General features: G+C 35.5%; 1 protein-coding gene across 1 annotated transcript; it reads left to right on the forward strand.

Moving 5' to 3' along the window:
* The first annotated feature begins 12,550 nt into the window (after positions 1–12,550).
* Positions 12,551–18,748, forward strand: LOC133851412 (cysteine synthase-like). Its single transcript, XM_062287831.1, has 11 exons — positions 12,551–12,701; positions 13,260–13,316; positions 13,404–13,513; positions 13,657–13,714; positions 14,337–14,600; positions 14,680–14,817; positions 14,906–14,957; positions 16,473–16,552; positions 17,790–17,849; positions 18,007–18,087; positions 18,469–18,748. The coding sequence occupies exons 2-11, from the start codon at positions 13,278–13,280 to the stop codon at positions 18,556–18,558; spliced, it is 972 nt and encodes a 323-aa protein (XP_062143815.1). The 5' UTR covers positions 12,551–12,701; positions 13,260–13,277; the 3' UTR covers positions 18,559–18,748.
* Positions 18,749–19,008: the final 260 nt, after the last annotated feature.

The following is a 19,008-nucleotide window of genomic DNA, read 5'->3' on the forward strand; positions in this document are numbered from 1 at the left end:
ATCAGAGCCACAAGCCCTTGGACAATATTGGGCCTTCCCTCCCGATGTTGAACACGTGTTTGGCCAAAAGATGCCACACGTGAGGGGGCGTGTTAAGAGTCCCACATTGCCAAGGTATACTTGGGTTGTGGGCTTTATAAGCCTTGAGCAAACCTCTTCCCTTAAGGTACCTTTTGGGAATGAGTAAGGCTCAATGGACGTTATCACCTGCTACGTGTTATTTTTTTGTTCCTCATCGCCATCCTTCATGGCTTCGGGTTGTTTCTCGAATAGACCTAGGAAGAATACCTCTTTATTCTTTTCAGTAGTTCTCAATCCATGTAACACCACCTACATCTCTCCCCAAGTAAACTCCATCTCTAACTTTTCAAAATTCCACAATATGGGTCCTAATATTCATAACCATTGAGCGCCCAACACCACCCCATATCCTTCCAGGGGAAGAATATAAAAAACTACCTCAAAATCCCACCCTTGCAATTCTAATGGGACTCGAACACACTTACCCGGACTTCTTATTTTTTTCTTCGGAGGCAATTGTGACGTCCATCCCTCCTTCATTTGGTTTCAGCTGCAGCCCTTGGGCAAAAGCGATACTCAGAAAATTATGAGTGCTCCCGGAATCAATGAGCACCAAGAAAATAGTTCGCCTAATTTGCCCATAGATCTTCATGGTCTCGAAAACCTCCTTGCCAGTTATAGCATGCAATGAAATCTCTGGGGGATCTCCTGGCCTTCGTCTCCATCTTCATTCTGCAAATCTTCATCCATGTCTTCATCTTCACCCCAATAAGCTTCAATCATGTATAACTTCTTATTTCGGTGTCTCGATCCATATTTGTCATTGCATTTGAAACACAAACCCTTTTCTTGTCTTTCCTTCAACTCTGCCAATGTTAATCTTTTTACGGTAACAGGATTGTGGAGTTTTGCTGGTTCAACGGCTGCCTTCTTGTATCACCATGAGGATTTTTTCTAAGGGTCAGATTGTAGGCTTCATAGACCCGTGCCAATCCAATAGTGGAAGTCAGAGTAATAGGTCTTACTGCTGTGACGTCTGCCTTGATTGTCTCCTTTAGGCCACTTACGAAGCAACCGACTTGTTGGCTCTGCGTCAAAGTTCCTATTTTTGAGAGTAGAGCTTCAAACTTTGTTTGATAATCCTTGACACTTCCTTCTTGTTGTAGTTTGGTCAGTTCTCCCAAAGGATTATAATATTGGGTGGGTCTGAAGCGAGCAAACAGGCCCTCCGTGAACTCAACACATCCTATCTCCCTCCCTTCTCGTAGTAAGATTTGGTACCATGGTTGGGCTTTGCCTTCCAGTGGAAAGAAGCCAGAGCCGTCTTATCTTCTTCGTTGGCTAATTGGAACCGAAAGAAATTGTTCTGCTCAACATACCCATGTAGTCGGGTCTTCTTCTCCATTGAACCTAGGGAAGTCCAATTTTACGTTTCGAGGGGCTGAATGAGAAGCTCTTCCTCCTGTGTGAGCGTGGGATTCTCCTCCCTCAGCTTTAGGATTCTTCACATGTGATGACTCCCCTACTTGCTGGGATAGCATCTCGAAGACCTCCGTCATTCTGGCCAAGAGTTGTTCATGTCCTTCAATTAAGGATTGCACTAACAGCTCCAACATGGTCAACCGTCCTTCCATAGTGTCGTGATGAAGGTTCCTTGTGATAGAACATGTTGCAGGCCGGGATTCTAAAGGGAAATATCGGTAGATGGCGTTTTTATTTCTGGATCGGCCTATATTGCTTCTCTCAATTTTCTGGTTTCATTAGAGGGAAACCTAGCCTTTATAATTAACAATTTCTTGTTAACAAGAGGATCGGAAAACCTGGCTTTGATACCACTTTATGCGAACCAAATAGTATAAGTGCATGAAAATATATATGGCTACTTCGAGAGAGACGTGACCTTCAAAATACAATGAGATGTATTGAGTTTGATAAAATTCAAAGTGTATGGATAGGTTAGGTTAATGCAAATCAGTCCACCATCGCGCCTCTGCCAATCCCTCACGCACCCTCGCCTAGCCCTCACGCCCTCACGCACACGTGCGTTCCCAACGCCTCCTCCACCAATGCTACTGATTTATAGGTATGGTGCTTCTTCTTTTTTTCCTACTTTTTTCTATGTATTTCTGTTGCTGTTGCTTTCTCAAATCCATATATCAGCTTCTCCCAATCCCGTTCTAGTTAGGCTTTAGACTTACCGTCCTTGAAGGAGATTCCGCTTCCGTTGTATTCTCTTACTCTAGATGCTTTTTTTTTTTTTTTTCGTCATTTTGGGCTGCATCCTTCCCTAGTTGCATTCCCATAGAGTTTCCTGGGGGTTTTCTTATTCCCAATAGTTGTATCCCTCAAATTGGATTGCATCCTTCTCTAGTTGCATTTCTACTCGACTTTCATTTGTGTAATTTATTTTTAATGCAGGGAGGTGCTAGTTGTGTGTCTAGTTTTGGTGTTCCAGTTGAGTTACTTGTTTTGTTTGTGTTCTTTTTTTTTCTTTTTTTTTAAATGGACTTCTTGTTGTTGGGTGGGTGCAATTATTCCCTATGTACTTATGTGTGTATATATATATATATATACATGGGTGGGTGCAATTATTTCCTATGTACTTATGTGTGTGTGTATATATATATATATATATAAGGGTTAAATATCCCCTTGAAGTTACAGCCGATTGTAATGTAACACCATGAACGGACAACTTACATAATATGGTCCTCAAAATTATCAATTTAACATGATTTAGCCGCCTCTGTCAGTCTTAAATGTTATCTTGGATAAAAAACTAGATTTGATCAAAATGTTCTGAAAATACCCTTATTTTGACCATTGAAAAACCAAAATTACTTTTCGTATTTTTTTATTAGTTAGTATAAAAATACTATTTTTAAAAAAGAAAAAAAAATATCTATTCTTTTTTTAAAAAAAAAAAAATTTTGGATAAATGCAAAATAATTCTTTATAGTTATCCAAAATTACAAATCACTCGTAGTGGAATAAAAAATAATTCAGAAATCTTCGGGATAAGCCAAAATAACAAACAGTCAAATTCCATCAAAACACTTGTCGAATTCCATTAGTGTACCATATTTCATCACCAATAGAATGATGACACATGTCACTCTTTTTTTTTAAAAAAAAAAAAATATATGAATAAATTAAAAATGTGAATATATAAAAATTAAAAACGTAACAAATTAATTTTTGGAATAAATGCAAAATCAATATTTGTGATTGGCCTAAATTACAAATAACTTTTTAAGGTATGAAAAATAATTTTGATGTCCTCGGAATAGACTAAAATAACAATTTAATCTCTGTAGTCAAATTCTGTCAAAACACTTGACGGATTCTGTTAGCGTGCCACGTCATCATGAATAGAAAATGATGACATGTGTTACTTTTAATAAAAAACATCTTAACATATTAAATATATAATATATAAAACCTAAAAACTTAAAACTTAAAAATTAAAAATTATTTTAAAAAACATAAACAAAAAAGCCCAGAAAATGTGCATCAAAGAAAGCTAGAAATACAAGAAATAAAGTGATACACCTGAGCAAATCTGAAATCTCCAAAAGATGCATGTCTAAACCTAAATCTCTCATCTCATATATATAGAGAATTGGATTTACAAAAGACCATCAAGAATTAATTCTAGCCAAGTATTCAGAGCTGGTCGGCGTCCATTTCTGTCCACAAAATCCAACTTATGATTTGAATTGCATAAAGAATTCAAAAGATCTTGAAATATCTGATCTTCTGGAAGACGGAAAATTCAATCGATCGATCATAAAGTCGATCGATCGCATTTCGCTCGATCGCAGTCGGGCTTGTCCTGGATCGATCGATCTCATTTCGTAGGATCGATTTTTCTTTGACTGATGAACTTCGATCGATCGAATTTTATTTCGATCGATCTCATTTAAAGTCAATTGATCTCATTTAAAGTCGATCGATCTAATTGCCTTAGCCAATTTTTCAATTCGCAGGAACAATCTCGAACTCTGGAAATGACTAAAATACCCTTGATGTATTTCCAAGTCTAATTCAAGTGTTTTGAATTAGATTTCAATTAAGATCTGAAAATAAGACAAAACACAAAAACTACAACAACACATTATATATACAACAAGAACTAGGTCTAACAAATGCAAATTAAGGGATCTTGAATCGAATAATTCAAGACTTATCAGCCTCTCTAAGGTGACTCGCGGCCACCCCCCTCCCCTAGGGATCTGGTTGCCACCGGTAGCTAACCCCCTAACACCTATTTTCTTTTTCTTTTTTTTGATTATTTTTAAATTTAATTTTTTAATTGAAAAATGACACGTGGTAGGGGTATTATAAACATATTTCGATAAAATTAGCATTTTTAAAACTTTTTGTAGTTTAGGAGTCAAAGTCGAAGCGTTGGTAGTTCATTGGACTACTTGCAAAATGACTGACAGTTTGTAGGGCTAAATTATAATTTTCCTTTAAATATTATTTTACCCTACATATAAAAAAGAAGTTTTTAAGAAACCATGGTACTACGGCCATTATTCTTTGCTAACTTACTTAAACTTTCTCTCTCTCCCAGGACTTCGACGAAAAGAGGGAGAGAACACTTGTGTTTGGGTTGCCGAGGGAGGGAGGTTCCAAGCCTCCCTCCTCCCGGATTTTGTTCCTCCCTGGGTTTCTCCAGTGGAGGCTAGAGTCTCCCAGCCACTAGGTCTTGTAGAGTTTTGAGTCTCCCTGGACTTGTTCCAGTGGTGGTTTTAGTCCTCCTAGTCCTTTTGGACTATGGAGTGTGGTTTGTTTTTTTTAGTTTTTTAGGTTTCATTGGTTCTGGGCAGGACAACTCTCTAGAGAGGAGCCGGAGTCCGTCGTATGTGTCGCCGGCGGAACGATTTGGGGAGCTTCAGTTTTTTCATTCTTTAAGGCCAGATCTGCTCTGTTCCGCCAATCTCTAGTCGACACGCACCCCCTAGCCTTGCTCGCCATCATCATCCGATTCTGCTGCTGCTTGCTACGGCCGGAAAGCTCACCGTTGACCGGCGCGTGGTCATCACGCGCCAGGGGTTCGTCATTCCTTGGGCCACATGTGATGACCACATTTCCGTCTCTGTTGCCGTGCTAGGTAGTGTTCGGGGGATTTGGTGTTCGGTTGTTGCAAGGGATATTCCGACGGCAGACGGAGCTTTTTTTCGACGACAGCTCCTGTTTTTGGATGTTTTCTGTTTCTTGTTTTCAGATTGTATTTGATAGTTTGTTCTGTGTTAGATTTAGCCCGGTCTTTGCTTTTTAACACAAATTGTTTGTGACTGACTCCATAGTGCAAGTAGAGATTCATATGTCAACGCAGAGGCACCTTTCTGTTGACTAGGTTTATTTGTAGTGACTATCGGTATGATTTGAGATTTTGGGTAACTGTAATGAGATATTTGTATTGTTCTAAGTCCCTTTATAGTCTGAGTTTGTCTCTGGTTGTAACTAAGTTACCCATTGAGTGTTTTAATGAAATGATTACATTTTCCCTTAAAAAAAGAAAAAAAAAAAAAGAAACCATAGTACCATTTAGTAAATTAAAACGTACCATTTAAAACGTACTAAAATTAAAATTACAGTTCCATTTATGGAATGTACTAAAGACAAAAGTACATACATAAATGCTAAGAAGCACTAAGGGGCGAGGCGGAGAAAGGAGGTTGAGAAGGGTTAAATGCCTCCTTTACCTTCCAAAAATTCTTTTTACTTTCGGTTGAATGTTTTTGAATGTCATTACGCACTCTCAACCATTCAGCCATTCATCAAGGGATTTACGACTCTTGCCATTTTCGTTATGATACTGTAATTAGGTCAGAGACTCAAATAATCTGACGAAGATTGAAGGCATTTTTTTAGTTATTGAAAAAGCGCACCGTTTAACTTTGTCAGGATTCTAAATATCATTTTAATATTGCGAACGCATCGTATAACGCATGCAACACACCGTTTGGCCTTTAGCGTTTGTTTTTTATTTTTTTATTTCGCTGGGTATTTGTTTGTCAAAATGAGGCATTCTGCCTACTATCATTGAGATACAAAAACCGATTTGCAAAACAGTAACCGTTGTAAAAATGAGTGTATTTTAGTTATTTGCATTTGTCAAATTATCATTCTTCAAAAAAATAGGAAGCGTTCAACAATTTAACAATTTGTAATTTGGATTTCTTTTTATAATATTTCTTCTTACTTCAAGCCTTCGACAATTTAAATTAATTACTTAGCTTTTTTTTTTTTTTTTTTTTTTTTTGAGCCTTACAAGTATGTAATCAAATTTTTACTTTGGTTAAGCTTTTATGTTTAGATTGCTCTTCCAAATTAATTATTTATGAATATATACAGTTTTTGTTGCATATTTTAATTGTATGAAATATATAATTGTAGCTACATGAGATTCTGAAGAATAACAAAGATTCTATTAAGCTTCAATCAAATTCTAAACGAGCTCATACTAGTAGATCATTGCTAAAAGAAAAAAAAAATAATTAAAATTTATATGCTTTAAATAATAATTAAAATTTATTGAATTGTTTATTTATTTGGTTAGTTATATTCTCTAATTTTTTAATCATTTTTTTTTCAACTTGAATTTTTTTTCATTCATTAAAAACAAATCTCCCTCTAAACCAAAGTCTTAGACTCCGCCACTATAAGGGGGTGAGTTGGTGACTGACTTCCATTGTACTTCCCAAAAAAATAATAACACAAAAATTATTGGCTTAAAAAATAAGAAAATAATAAGAATCCTAAAAACAAGGTTTAGGCGTGTAGAATGCATTCCATCACGCATTGAAAAAGAAAGGAATAATGCGAAAATTTTAAAAATATCTCATAAACTAACGATAAATACTTGTTCCATTGAATGTTAGAAATACTTGCGAGTTGTGACGTGGAAATTGAAAGGTTACAGCTAGTCTGTTTTATTTATCCGCGAGTAATGTTTCTTACACAATTTTTGTACAACTTTTACACAATTCTAACAACTTTCTTTTAAAATCAGCCATTGAATATTTAGGACCCACATGTTGGAAAACAAATTCAATGGTTGATCATAGAAAAATGTTAGATTTACAACACCAATACAACAACTGTACAACAATCCCTCACATGAGGGTGGGCCCCAGTATCTGGGGCCCACCCTCATGTGAAGGGTTGTTGTGCAGTTGTTGTATTGGTGTTGTACAAGAATCAAATCTCTTGATCATAACAAAAAGTAGTTAAAGTTGTGTAAAAGTTGTGTGAGAGTTGTGTAAGAAACATTACTCTTTATCCGCCGCCCCAACTCCCCTTTTGTCGATTTTTTGGTGACGTTTGGTGAACGTGACGTGGATGTACTTAAACCCAATTCTTTGCTTTCGCTACCAGCCAGTCAACAAATGTCGTGTCGCTTTGTCTCTGTCATGCCTTACGAATAATTTAACTGCCACGTATATTATTATATTTTTTATATCTATGCACGCCGAGAAGATTCGAAGAAGGCCAAACAAACAAAAATTTGTCTGCAGAGATAAGATCCTGAATTAAATTTAAAAGAGGGGTGCATGAAATTTAAAAGAGGGGTGCTACACATGCACCTTTCATTTACTCTTTATTCTTTATTTACAATTAAAAAGAAAATTGATTTTAAGTAAAATGGTGTCTCAGATGTGATATCAGAGACACCATTTTACTTAAAATTAATTTTTTTAAGCAAAAGAGGTGGATAAAGGGGAGATGAGGGAAGGATTTTTAGCATTTCTCAATATAAAACGCATTCTTCCTTATTTGTTAATTATTTTTAGGGAAATGATAAATATACAACCCCATCACAACTTTGGTACAACCCCCACTCACAATGAGATGGAACCCACATGTATGGGCCCCACCTTATTGTGAGTGAGTTGTGTCAAAGTTGTACAAAGGGGTTGTACCCCAATTATCTCCCTTATTTCGGCAGTTGGCCATTCCTTCTCCATAAATTTGTGAGATAATTGTTCCGTTAGTATTTGTGGTTGGTCATAATTATTTTTTATTTTATGTGGTTTAAAAAATTCATAAGAGGTCATCATAATAAAAAATAATTACAAATTAATCCCTGAAAATATTTTCCATCCAAAAGTTAACATTTTTCGTTAGTCAGTCACGTCACGCTCAATATGAAGCCGACATGTGTCCATTACAAAAAATATATATATAAAATCTAATAAAAATATAAATAAATTAAATAAAATATATTAGTTTTAAAATAAAAAATACAAAAAAGTGGCTACCTCCCGGCCAATGGGGGTGGTCGTACACCACCCCCAAATGATTTTAGGGCTGGCCTTTGCACTTGGGGGTAGTGTGCGGTCACCCCCAGCCACCTGTCAGGGTGGCCACAGCCCTCAGGGGCTAGGGTGGCGCAAGACCCCCCTCCCATTGGCCACCCCTTTATTTTATTTTTTAAACAAATATTTATATTTTTATTAGATTTTGTATTTTTTTTTATTGTAATTAACATGTGTCGATTTTTTATTGGGTGTGACGTAGCGAACTAACGGAATTTGTTAACCTAGTGGATGGAAAATTGGTCCTGGGAATAACTCGTAATTATTGTTTGCCACGAGGACCTCTCATAAACTTTTTGAACCACAAGAACTAAAAAATAATTATGACCAACCCCAAAAACCAACGGTGCAATTATCCCTAAATTTGCATTATTAGACTATTTTTCACTTTTGAAGTACTCAGGACTTTCCTTGCTGCCAATCTATTTATGTCTTTTTGGAAGTCGATAGGGACTTAGAGAGTAGTATTCAATGTCTGAGGCTTTGATTGTTCTTTTTCTAGTGTTTTTATTTTAATTATTATTTTATTTTTGTCATTTGGAGATTTGAATTATTGGATTGTTTTCACTATTGGACAACATGGAAATTTCTTCTTGCTGTATTATTTTGTTACGTCACGTAACAGATAGATAATGATAGTTTGAAAAACTCTAATACTTCATAAAGATGTATTTTATGACTATTTTATCACTAACAACTATTAATAAAGATAATACACAATTATTTAGGAATAATATACTATCCCTTTATTCTCCACTATTATCTACTACTAGAATCTTAAAATAAATAATACTCTCATTAGATAAATGACATCTATTTTTTTTTTTTTTTTTTTTGAGGGGAGATAAATGACATCTATTTTTATATGGTTATAAACTTTTAACATTCCATTCCAGTTGTTGGTGTTTCAAACGTTACCATGGCAATCGCTCGTCCGAAGGCTTTTGTTCATTTTCTACGAGCCATCTCTCCCAATGCTTGTCATCGTTGGGCTTCCATGTGCTTTGTGGTACACAATGGGGTTGAGCAAGTGGATCTGAATTTGAGTTGCAACTCGCAACTTCTCTTTCATTGTGACATGATTGAGGAGATGTTGCTTTCGTCCAAACTTTGCTAGCGCTGGACTTCTACATACCCTTGGTGGTAGGATTTTTGGGGAGAACTTGGTATTATTGGTGGTGGGGCAACAGTGGTTTGATTGAGTGCAAGCAAGTGGTGAAGGTGGTGAAGATATTGGATTGACTAGGTGGTAACTAGAATAAATGGAAGAGTCTGATAGGGAAGGGTATAGTAGCGTGACTGGTTGTGGGGATGGTGAGGCTTCAATGGTTAGGTTATGAGGTTCGATGGAATAATGGTCATTGTGTGACATAGTGCATGTTGGTTAGCATCTTCTACGGATCTCAACGTGATGCTTGACTTTGATACCAATTGTTATGTGCTTAATTACTTAAACACGTAACAGATAGATAAGGATAATTCGAAAAATCTTAATACCTCCAAAATCAACTCAATAGCTGAATATTAATAATCTTTACTTACTTTATTCATCAACCTAATAAGTTTATATAGAGCTACAAATAAATGTGATAAACTCATAAACATAAACTACTCTAAAAAAGAAGTATATTATCAGAGTAATTCTATATGTCATATAAATGTTTTTAAAATGTCAATCAAATAATGAACTGACTTTTAAAATTACCGTTGGGAGTGTGATTGATCAAATGGTGATTTTAAAAGCTACCTCATTATTTGATTAACACTTGATGCACATTTATATGACATATAAAATTATTCATCATATTACTAACACTTCATATAGATGTATCTTATGACTATCCTATCACTAATTATTATTAATATAAATAATAATAAGATAATACACAACTACTTAAGGATAACATACCATCTCTTTATTTTCTACTATTATCTTCTACTAGAATTTTAAAAGAAATAATACTCTTATTAGACTCGTAACAATTCTTATTGGTTGGTTGTTTATATTGAGATACATCGGATTTTGGGTATTAGTAATTCTTTGGGCTAAATGCGTTCATTCCGTATCATAAAAGGCACATTGATTATAGCTAAAAACGAAAAGAGTAATGATTCACTACCACTTTTTAATATAACTTTTTATCACCTTGCTTATGTGGCAAGGTAGTCCTCTACTACTTTTTAGGTTTTAAAAATAAAATAAGGTGAGGGACCACCTTGCCACATAAGTAAGGTGGTGAAAAGTTGTATTAAAAAGTGGTAATGAATCATTATTCAAACGAAAATGGTACTTTTGTTTAAAAATTGAAGGAAGTCCACGTCAATACCTTTTAGATGTTGATACGTGTCATATCCACTAAAAAAAAATAAAAAACTTAAAATAAAAAAATAAAATAAAAATAAAAAATAAAAAATAAAAAAATAAAAAGATGAAGAAGAAAGAGGAGGAGTGGGTGGCTCAGCCACCCCTTGGCCAAAATGGGGTGGCTCCTCTCCCACCTCTCTTCTCCCTCCAAATCCCACCCTCAACCCCAAACCAGAGCTTCTCTCTCTCTCTCTCTCTTTTCGGTAAAGAGAGCTTGTCAATCTGAACCAAATTGAAGTCTCTTTTTCTTTTTTCTCTAAAGCTTTCTTTCTCTCACTCTCGAAAAGTTTCTGTCTCTGCCGCCATGGCAGTGGCAGAGCTATCATCTTCCTACACCAAGACACACCTGCACTCATCCCAGCTCTCATTCTTGTCTACCTGTCTCGACAATCACCGCCGTTGAGCTTTTCGACCGTTCCCTCGAACACGAAGCGCTGCCATCATCTCTTGCTCTGTTGCACCAAAGTAATCTTCTTATCAATGCCCACCAATTCTTTCCTGAGACCATAGTTTACACTCATAGTTTTGTTCTCTTGGTAATTCTCAGTCGAGTTCGAGCTCCGGCCCCAGTGGAGGCTGAGGACCCCAAGAACAAGTCCGATTGCTACGGTGTGTTCTGCCTCACCTATGATAGGCCAAAGAGGACAAAAAAAACAAAAAAAAAAAAGTTAGGGTTTTGCCACCCTAAACCGGCCATAAGTGGCTCAGTCATCTCTCCTCTTTTTTTTTTTCTTTTTTTCTTTTTTTCTTTCTTTTTTTTTAAAAAAAAATATATATATTTTAATGTTTTATTTTCTGGATTGTATAATAATAATTTTTGATTCGACGCACGATTTGAAAATGCTCCCTTACTTTTTAATTTTTAACATCGACTCCTTAATATTTTCACGTTTTTGAATTAAGCATTTCCGTCAATTTTTCATCCAATTTTGCAAATTTTATTAGTGCCACGTGTCTATTTTTGCCAAAGCACCTTAAAATATATATTTTTTAAATAATTTTATTTAAAAAGAAAAAACAAAAATAGTAAAAAAAAAAAAAGTCTTGGGGGTGGTCCGTAGGGGTGGCCACACACCACCTCCCGACCCTAGGTGTGGCTTTCGAGCCACCCTCACTGCCCTGGGGTGGCGCACGGCCACCCCTAGTGGCCTGGGTAGCCGTGCGGCCACCCCCTAGGTCAGGGCCCAAGGTTTTTTAAAGAAATTATTAAAAAAATATATATTTTGATGTGGCAAAAATAGATACGTGAAACTAACAAAGTTTGCAAAATTGGATAGAAAAGTGATGAAAATGGCCCAATTCAAAAATACGAAAAAGTTAAGAAATCAATATTGAAAATTAAAAAGTAAGGGGGGCATTTTCAAATCGCGAGTCGACTCGAAGATTTATTATACATTTAGCATTTTTTTTAAGTTTTATTATTTTTAGTTTTTTATTTTTTATTTTAATTTTAATGCTTTTAATTTTTTAAATTTTTTTTTTTCATATTTTCAGTTATTTTATTTTTTTTTAATGCATATTACATGTATCAACACTTCAAAAATATTTACGTAAACTTTCGTAAATTTCTAAACGGAAGTTTAAACGAAATATCATCTCCGTTATGATATTCATGATACAAAATAAAATGAACTAAAGGCATTAGACCACATCAAGGCAAAAGCTTATTTTTTTCAAAATTCTGCACCATTGGATTCTTTCCAAAATCGGGTACTTGGACATTTCTCAGCGGAGCTTGTTACTTACAAATAATAAGGAGCACAAAAGGGTACAACAGTCCTTTTACATGGGATGGTCTCAGTGTGTGGTCCCTCCATGAGGGGGTGGCGTGTAAATAACATTTTCCTTTCTCAGCTGTTACTCCCTTCTGTGCTCTATTTATGTTGAGTGCCTGTTGAGATTGAAGTGCACTGTGCACTGTCTTGTGATAGAAGGACCTATTGGACTTTGAGGTTCTGGTGATTCTTTCTCAAACGTCTGCACCGGTAATTGAAGTTCTTATAAGAACTTTGAGTATTTGAAATATCTTAGCTATTTCTCTGTTTTGTGCCCCTGTTTATGTAGATTGGTTCTTAATTTTAAAGTAAAGGCTTTTGGCATTTGGTTATTCATTTGAAAATCTACATTGTTGGGGTGTTTCACATATTTACTTTGACATTTATTTTGCCGTTGTTTTTTTTTTTTTTTTTTTTTTTTGGGGGGGGGGGGTGGGGGTTACTAATTTTGTGTTCTTTTGGATACTAATTTCTTGTGTATAAAAATCTGCGTATTACTGGCCTATTTTGGGTAGTGGTTTCTGGAATTCTAAAGAATATCTGATGGGTGATTGAAATATCATTGCTATTATCCTGTTTTCTGCTCTGTCTATCTTAGTTTTACATGATATTGAGAATTTCAAGCTTAGCCTTGGATATCTTGCTATAAGTGTATGTTTCGTGTTTGTTAAAATGTGCCCTTAATCATTTCTTGTAATATATGTAAGATTGCAACTTCACATCTTCAAGGTATTCTCTCACTCAAATTTTTATTTTTTGGGCTTGCAGGTTTTCTGAAAAGATAACATGGAGGACAAGTGCGCAATCAAGAAAGATCTTACTGAAGTATTACGTTATCATTAGAACTAATTCTTTTTCATGTTTCTTTTTCTCAAATTCAATCTCACTAATCATAATTTATGACTTGTGCAGTTGATAGGCAATACACCAATGGTATATCTCAACAATGTTGTTGATGGTTGTGTAGCCCGTATCGCTGCCAAGCTTGAGATGATGGAACCCTGTTCTAGTATTAAAGACAGGTAAATATCTTGGGTTTATATATATATATATTGATTGTGTTTTGCTTAATATTAGAGTGATCTAGCAACTAAAGGATTTCTTTAAGAATCTTTAGTTGGGACTAATGCATAATATGCATTTGGATAAAATTTTCGGCATGCAGGATTGCGTACAGTATGATTAAAGATGCAGAAGATAAGGGTCTGATTACTCCAGGGAAGGTTAGTATTTAAAATTCCCCATATCTACATATTTTTTTTCTTTAAATTGTTCATACAAATTCAACTTTGCCTCTCTTGTTCTAGAAGAACTGCAACCCTCCCCACCCTAAACCTAAAATTGTCTTTGTGATGGCAGCTATGTGCTTTTGTCTGTTATACAAGTTCCATTGCACATCCTATATACATTTTACACACTCTATGCCGATGTTAACCCTCTCTTGTATTTGGATGAATAAATGTTAAACCCTCATTATGACTTAAACAGTTAGATCGTGAGTTTTTTTTTTTTGTTTTTTTTAATGAGTAACTTTTCAATAACACAAAAAACACCATTCCAGCAGAAAGCTTGAACTCCAAGCTCAACTATACACCCAAAAGGCCAGCCAAAAGAAAGCAGCCTAAACAACAGAACAAACAAAACTGCTCCAGCAAACAGTTTTTTTTTCTCGGGGAATTGTTCACAGTTCAGTGATGCTCACGCTGGAGTTATTTTTTCTTTTCCTTTAAGCAAATCATGTTGATTATATAAGGGATATTTTCATATTGCTAGATATGTTGGCCATATTATTGAACAGTTAACTAACATGCCTTCATTCTTGACATGCTTGAATGGCGGCAAAAGACTGTCCTCATTGAGCCTACTAGTGGTAACACTGGCATTGGATTGGCATTTATCGCAGCAATCAAGGGTTACAAACTCGTACTTACCATGCCAGCTTCAATGAGTCTTGAGAGAAGAATTGTGTCCAGAGCTTTTGGAGCTGAGTTGTACCTTACAGATCCTGCCAAGGGCATTCTTGGGATTTTTGAGAAGGCCAATGAGCTACTAAGTAAAATACCAAATAGTCATATGCTTCATCAATTTGAAAATCCTTCCAACCCGAAGGTAATCTTTGTGTCAAATATCTTGTGATGTGATAGATGATTGACACGCTTAACTGATCATTCTGTCAATCTTTGTTTAGATCCATTATGATACCACTGGTCCAGAGATATGGAGAGATTCAGGAGGGAAAGTTGATGCACTGGTTGCAGGGATTGGGACTGGGGGTACTGTAACTGGTGCAGGGAATTTCCTCAAGGAGAAAAACCCAGAGATCAAGGTTGACTTGCATGTTTATGGGTTTTAAGAGAGAGTACCTGTTCCTATTTTGTTTTACTAATGGTATGTTTTTTCTTGTTTATGTCTAGGTGTTTGGGGTAGAACCAGTTGAAAGCGCAGTCTTGAATGGAGGACAGCCTGGTCAGTTTAACATTTTTTTGTACTTGTCCTTAATGCTTTACTCTTTCTCAGTACTTTTTCCCTTGTGTATCCGTGGAATGTGTTTAGAAAACCTAGTATTAAAAAAAAGTGCCAGATTTCCAAGTTTCATTAGTATCAAAAAAAATTTACTCCTTAGAATATAACAGTTTGAGATATTGAGTGGTGTGAAAAATATTTTTGAAAACTAAACCCAAAGTGTTGTAACTTTTTCATAGTGTTATTTTGTAACGACCCAGGGAAAAGCGCTATCAACATTTGCGTTATCACTCTGAAATGACTAGTTAATTAGAGCTTTCTTAAAATCCCTTATAAAGCTCAATTTCACTTAGTAACTAGGCAATGTTGGACTTAGCGATCATGATTATCTTTATAAACCACCCACTCTGTGTGGGTTACTCCTCATCCTACCAATGTGGGGCAGGAGTATTACAAACTCCCCTTCTTAAGCCACTGACGTCCTCGTTTTGCCATGTCATGTGGTGCTCCAGTATCACATGATCTAACATTACTAAGCGACTCTAAATACCATTTGTAACGACTCAAGGAAAAGCATTAACCACATCTGCGCTATCATCCCAAAAGGACTAATCGATTTAGAGCTTCTCTGGAATCCTTTATAAAGTCCAGTTTAACCTAGTAACTAGGCAATGTGGGACTTAATACTCATGACTATCTTTATAAACCACCCACTCTATGTGGGTTACTCCTTATCTTCCCAATGTGGGACAAGGATATTACATATTTTGAGGAATTACTTTGAGAGCATCAATAGGTAACACATTTTGCAGATCCCAATTTGGAGCATTATTAGTAATTTTCTTGAGTCTTGGGCCAAAATTTTTGGATTGGTACAGTTTGAGTCCGGCACCAAGTTTCATTAGTATCAAAAAAAATTACCGCTGAGAATATTGTTGTAATTTTATATGTTAATTCTAAAATTATATTTCTAAATTCAGGGAATCTCATTTTTGTTAACCTAAGAAATAGGCTTGGACCAGCTTAGCTTGAGATCATCAAGGTATCTCGAGTAAAGATGATTAAACTTTGATTTGCTAGAACATATGGCACAATTATCTGCAGCTGATGTTGATATATCAAAAGCTAGTAATAACTCGGGGAATTAATAAGCCTGCTTGTGCATGTAAATGACAGTAAGTTCCATCTGTAATTGATAAGTCCATAGCGTAATGATTTTATAAATCACTTCCATATTGGTACAAATCCTAGTAAATTCAGAATTTACATGTTCTTTGAAACTAGAATGGCAATCTATCCATTTTGGTTTACTGCAAATTAATTTTTAATATCAGAATTTGAAGACATGTCTTTTTAGTTAATGCAGATTGAAGTTGCACATGTTTGGATAGTCAAATCTATTGTTGAATTTGGGTTGCATAAATGAATTTAGTTAAACCTATATGGCTTCTTTCACCTGCATCGATTGTCAATGACAGTTCTCTAACCATATACATTGCACGCCCTCACGTCTCATAGGCAAGCATCTGATCCAAGGAATTGGTGCTGGTCTTATCCCTGCTGTTCTGGATGTCAACCTGCTTGATGAGGTTATTCAAGTGAGTCTGGAACCATTTTATTGGCCTTCACTTCAATTTCACATTTGAAAATATGTGCTTCTGCTATAGTTTGTAAGTTATTGTTGCATTTTGAATAAAAAGTACCAGCATGAGCATAGTCAGAATACATCATAATAATGGGGAATACGAGTAGAATTGTCTTGCAATAGAGGTATAACTCATTTATCACCTTTTCTCTAACTTTATTCGATAATTATGGATGAGTAAATTATGAATGTTAAGGGCAGACAATCAGGCTCCACAAAAGGGCATCAAGGAGTTGGTTTGTTTAAGTTTTTGCCCAAGGAAGTTTTTATTATTATTATTATTATTTATTTAATCATAGTGACTTGTTTGTTTTAAGTTTAGTTTTATTTCAGTCATATACTAGTAGGGTTCTTTTTAGTTGTACTTAGTCCAAGGCATATCATCTAGATGTGAATCAGCTTTATAGGGCTTGCAACGTGTCTTGTCTTTTATATCATGAAGAAATCTAATTCATTCTGAAGATCTTTTTTTATCTTTTCTGGCCACTTTCTGAAGTATATTTTAGAAATGAATATATTACCATCATGCTTGGTTCGGGTTCAGAAATTGTCTTTCTTGGAAATCACATAGTTACCAAATATTTTGAGAATAAAAATGGAGAATTCTCTGGGAGACCTTTTGTATATCTTTCTTATTTTGGTTCTGTTAAGCGGGACATGGAAAAGAAAATGCATATGTTTTCCATGAAACGGGTCATTCTCTTAAACTAATTTCAAACTGCCAAACTCAAATGTCTGCATTTTAGAATCAATGACAGAAATGCTTTTAGACAACAATAAAGAGTTCTTGTACGTGGACAAGTTTGAGCATATTGATGTCTGAATTTTGAAGAAAATTGGATATTCTGATTGGAGTTTGCAAAGACTGGTGTAATTGTTTAGTGACTGATACAATACTCTTTACCTCAAAATGAAAGAGGAAAACTCTTAAGATGGCCAGGGCCTCAGACATTCCCATAAGAAGTTCAAACTAAAGTTGCAAATCCTTGTGATGGCTATATATGGCGCTTGAAGTGCAATTATATTTTTGAATGGAGACCTTTCAATAGTATTTTCTTTTTGAATCTATTGAAGCATTGTGACAAGTGGCTGCTATTGTTTACAAGGGAATATTTCTGACCTCTGTTAGCTGCAAATCCAGGCATGAATTTCCTTTAAATGACTCGGTGATGTTTTGGTAACTTTTTCAGGTATCAAGTGAGGAAGCTATTGAAACTGCTAAGCTGCTTGCCTTGAAAGAAGGTTTGCTGGTATGTTGATTGTTTAAGATGACCTGCACTGATTCTCTAGGAACTTTTTACACTCCATTTCTAGAGTTTTTTTTTTTTATTTTTTATTATTATTATTCATTTTCGGGTTTTTATTATTTTCAATTTCTATGCTGAATGTGGGAGCGTGGTTTTGCAGGTGGGAACTTCATCTGGTGCTGCAGCAGCTGCTGCAATAAAGCTGGCAAAGAGGCCAGAAAATACTGGAAAACTGATTGTTGTAAGTCTTAAGTGCTTAGGTTGATTAATCACCCTCTAAATATGTTTCACACAGAATTATTTGGTTCACCAGACTGACCCCAAATTCTAGGGTTTATATTTCTACAACTGTCTTATCCTAACCTAGGTGGTGAAGGATGTTTCAGAGTACTATGATGAGTTTTTTCAAGCTGTCCGTTACTTCTGCAAAGCTTGTGCTTGTGTGGCCATAATATCATATTTGATCAGCTGTCCCTTTGTGTTCATTTTATTGGATGGATTTTTGCACGAAATAAAATTGAAAAAAGGAAGAAGAAAAAAAATACGATGGCTTCAAAATGCTTTAATTCCATTATCCAAAAATATTAATCTGTTTTTCTGTTTGACTTTGTTTGGCATGCAGGTGATTTTTCCGAGCTTTGGAGAGCGTTATCTGTCGTCCGCACTCTTTGATTCCATTAGGCGTGAAGCAGAAAACATGACTTTTGATTGACTGAATATGTCTGAAATGACGATAACTTTTTTTTTTATTATTTTTCTCAAGTAAAATGATGAGAAAAATTCCCTATATTTTGTTTGCCGTTTGGGCAAAATCTTTATATTCTTGTTAAATTTTTGTTTCGATGTAAAATATTTTTCGTTGTAAAATATTTTCAACGAAAAAAATTAATTTCCTCTGAAAATATTTTCAAGCGTTTGATACTTATGAAAAAATTATCAACAATAAAAAATCCCCAGTGATGAAATTTTGTAATATCATGACCCGCAGTGGTGAAGCCAGCAGGGGTCGAGAGGGGGCACATGCCCCCCCCCCCCCCTCCCCCCCTCAACCCCCCAAAAACTTATTTTACCCAGGTAAAATTTTCCAATTGCCCTGATTTGCCCATCCTCAAAACTCTCGGTCACTCATTAAGGGGGGCAACCCCCGGTAGAACCCCTCCTA

The sequence above is a fragment of the Alnus glutinosa genome, chromosome 12 (genome assembly GCF_958979055.1).
Source record: "Alnus glutinosa chromosome 12, dhAlnGlut1.1, whole genome shotgun sequence".
NCBI lineage: Eukaryota > Viridiplantae > Streptophyta > Magnoliopsida > Fagales > Betulaceae > Alnus > Alnus glutinosa.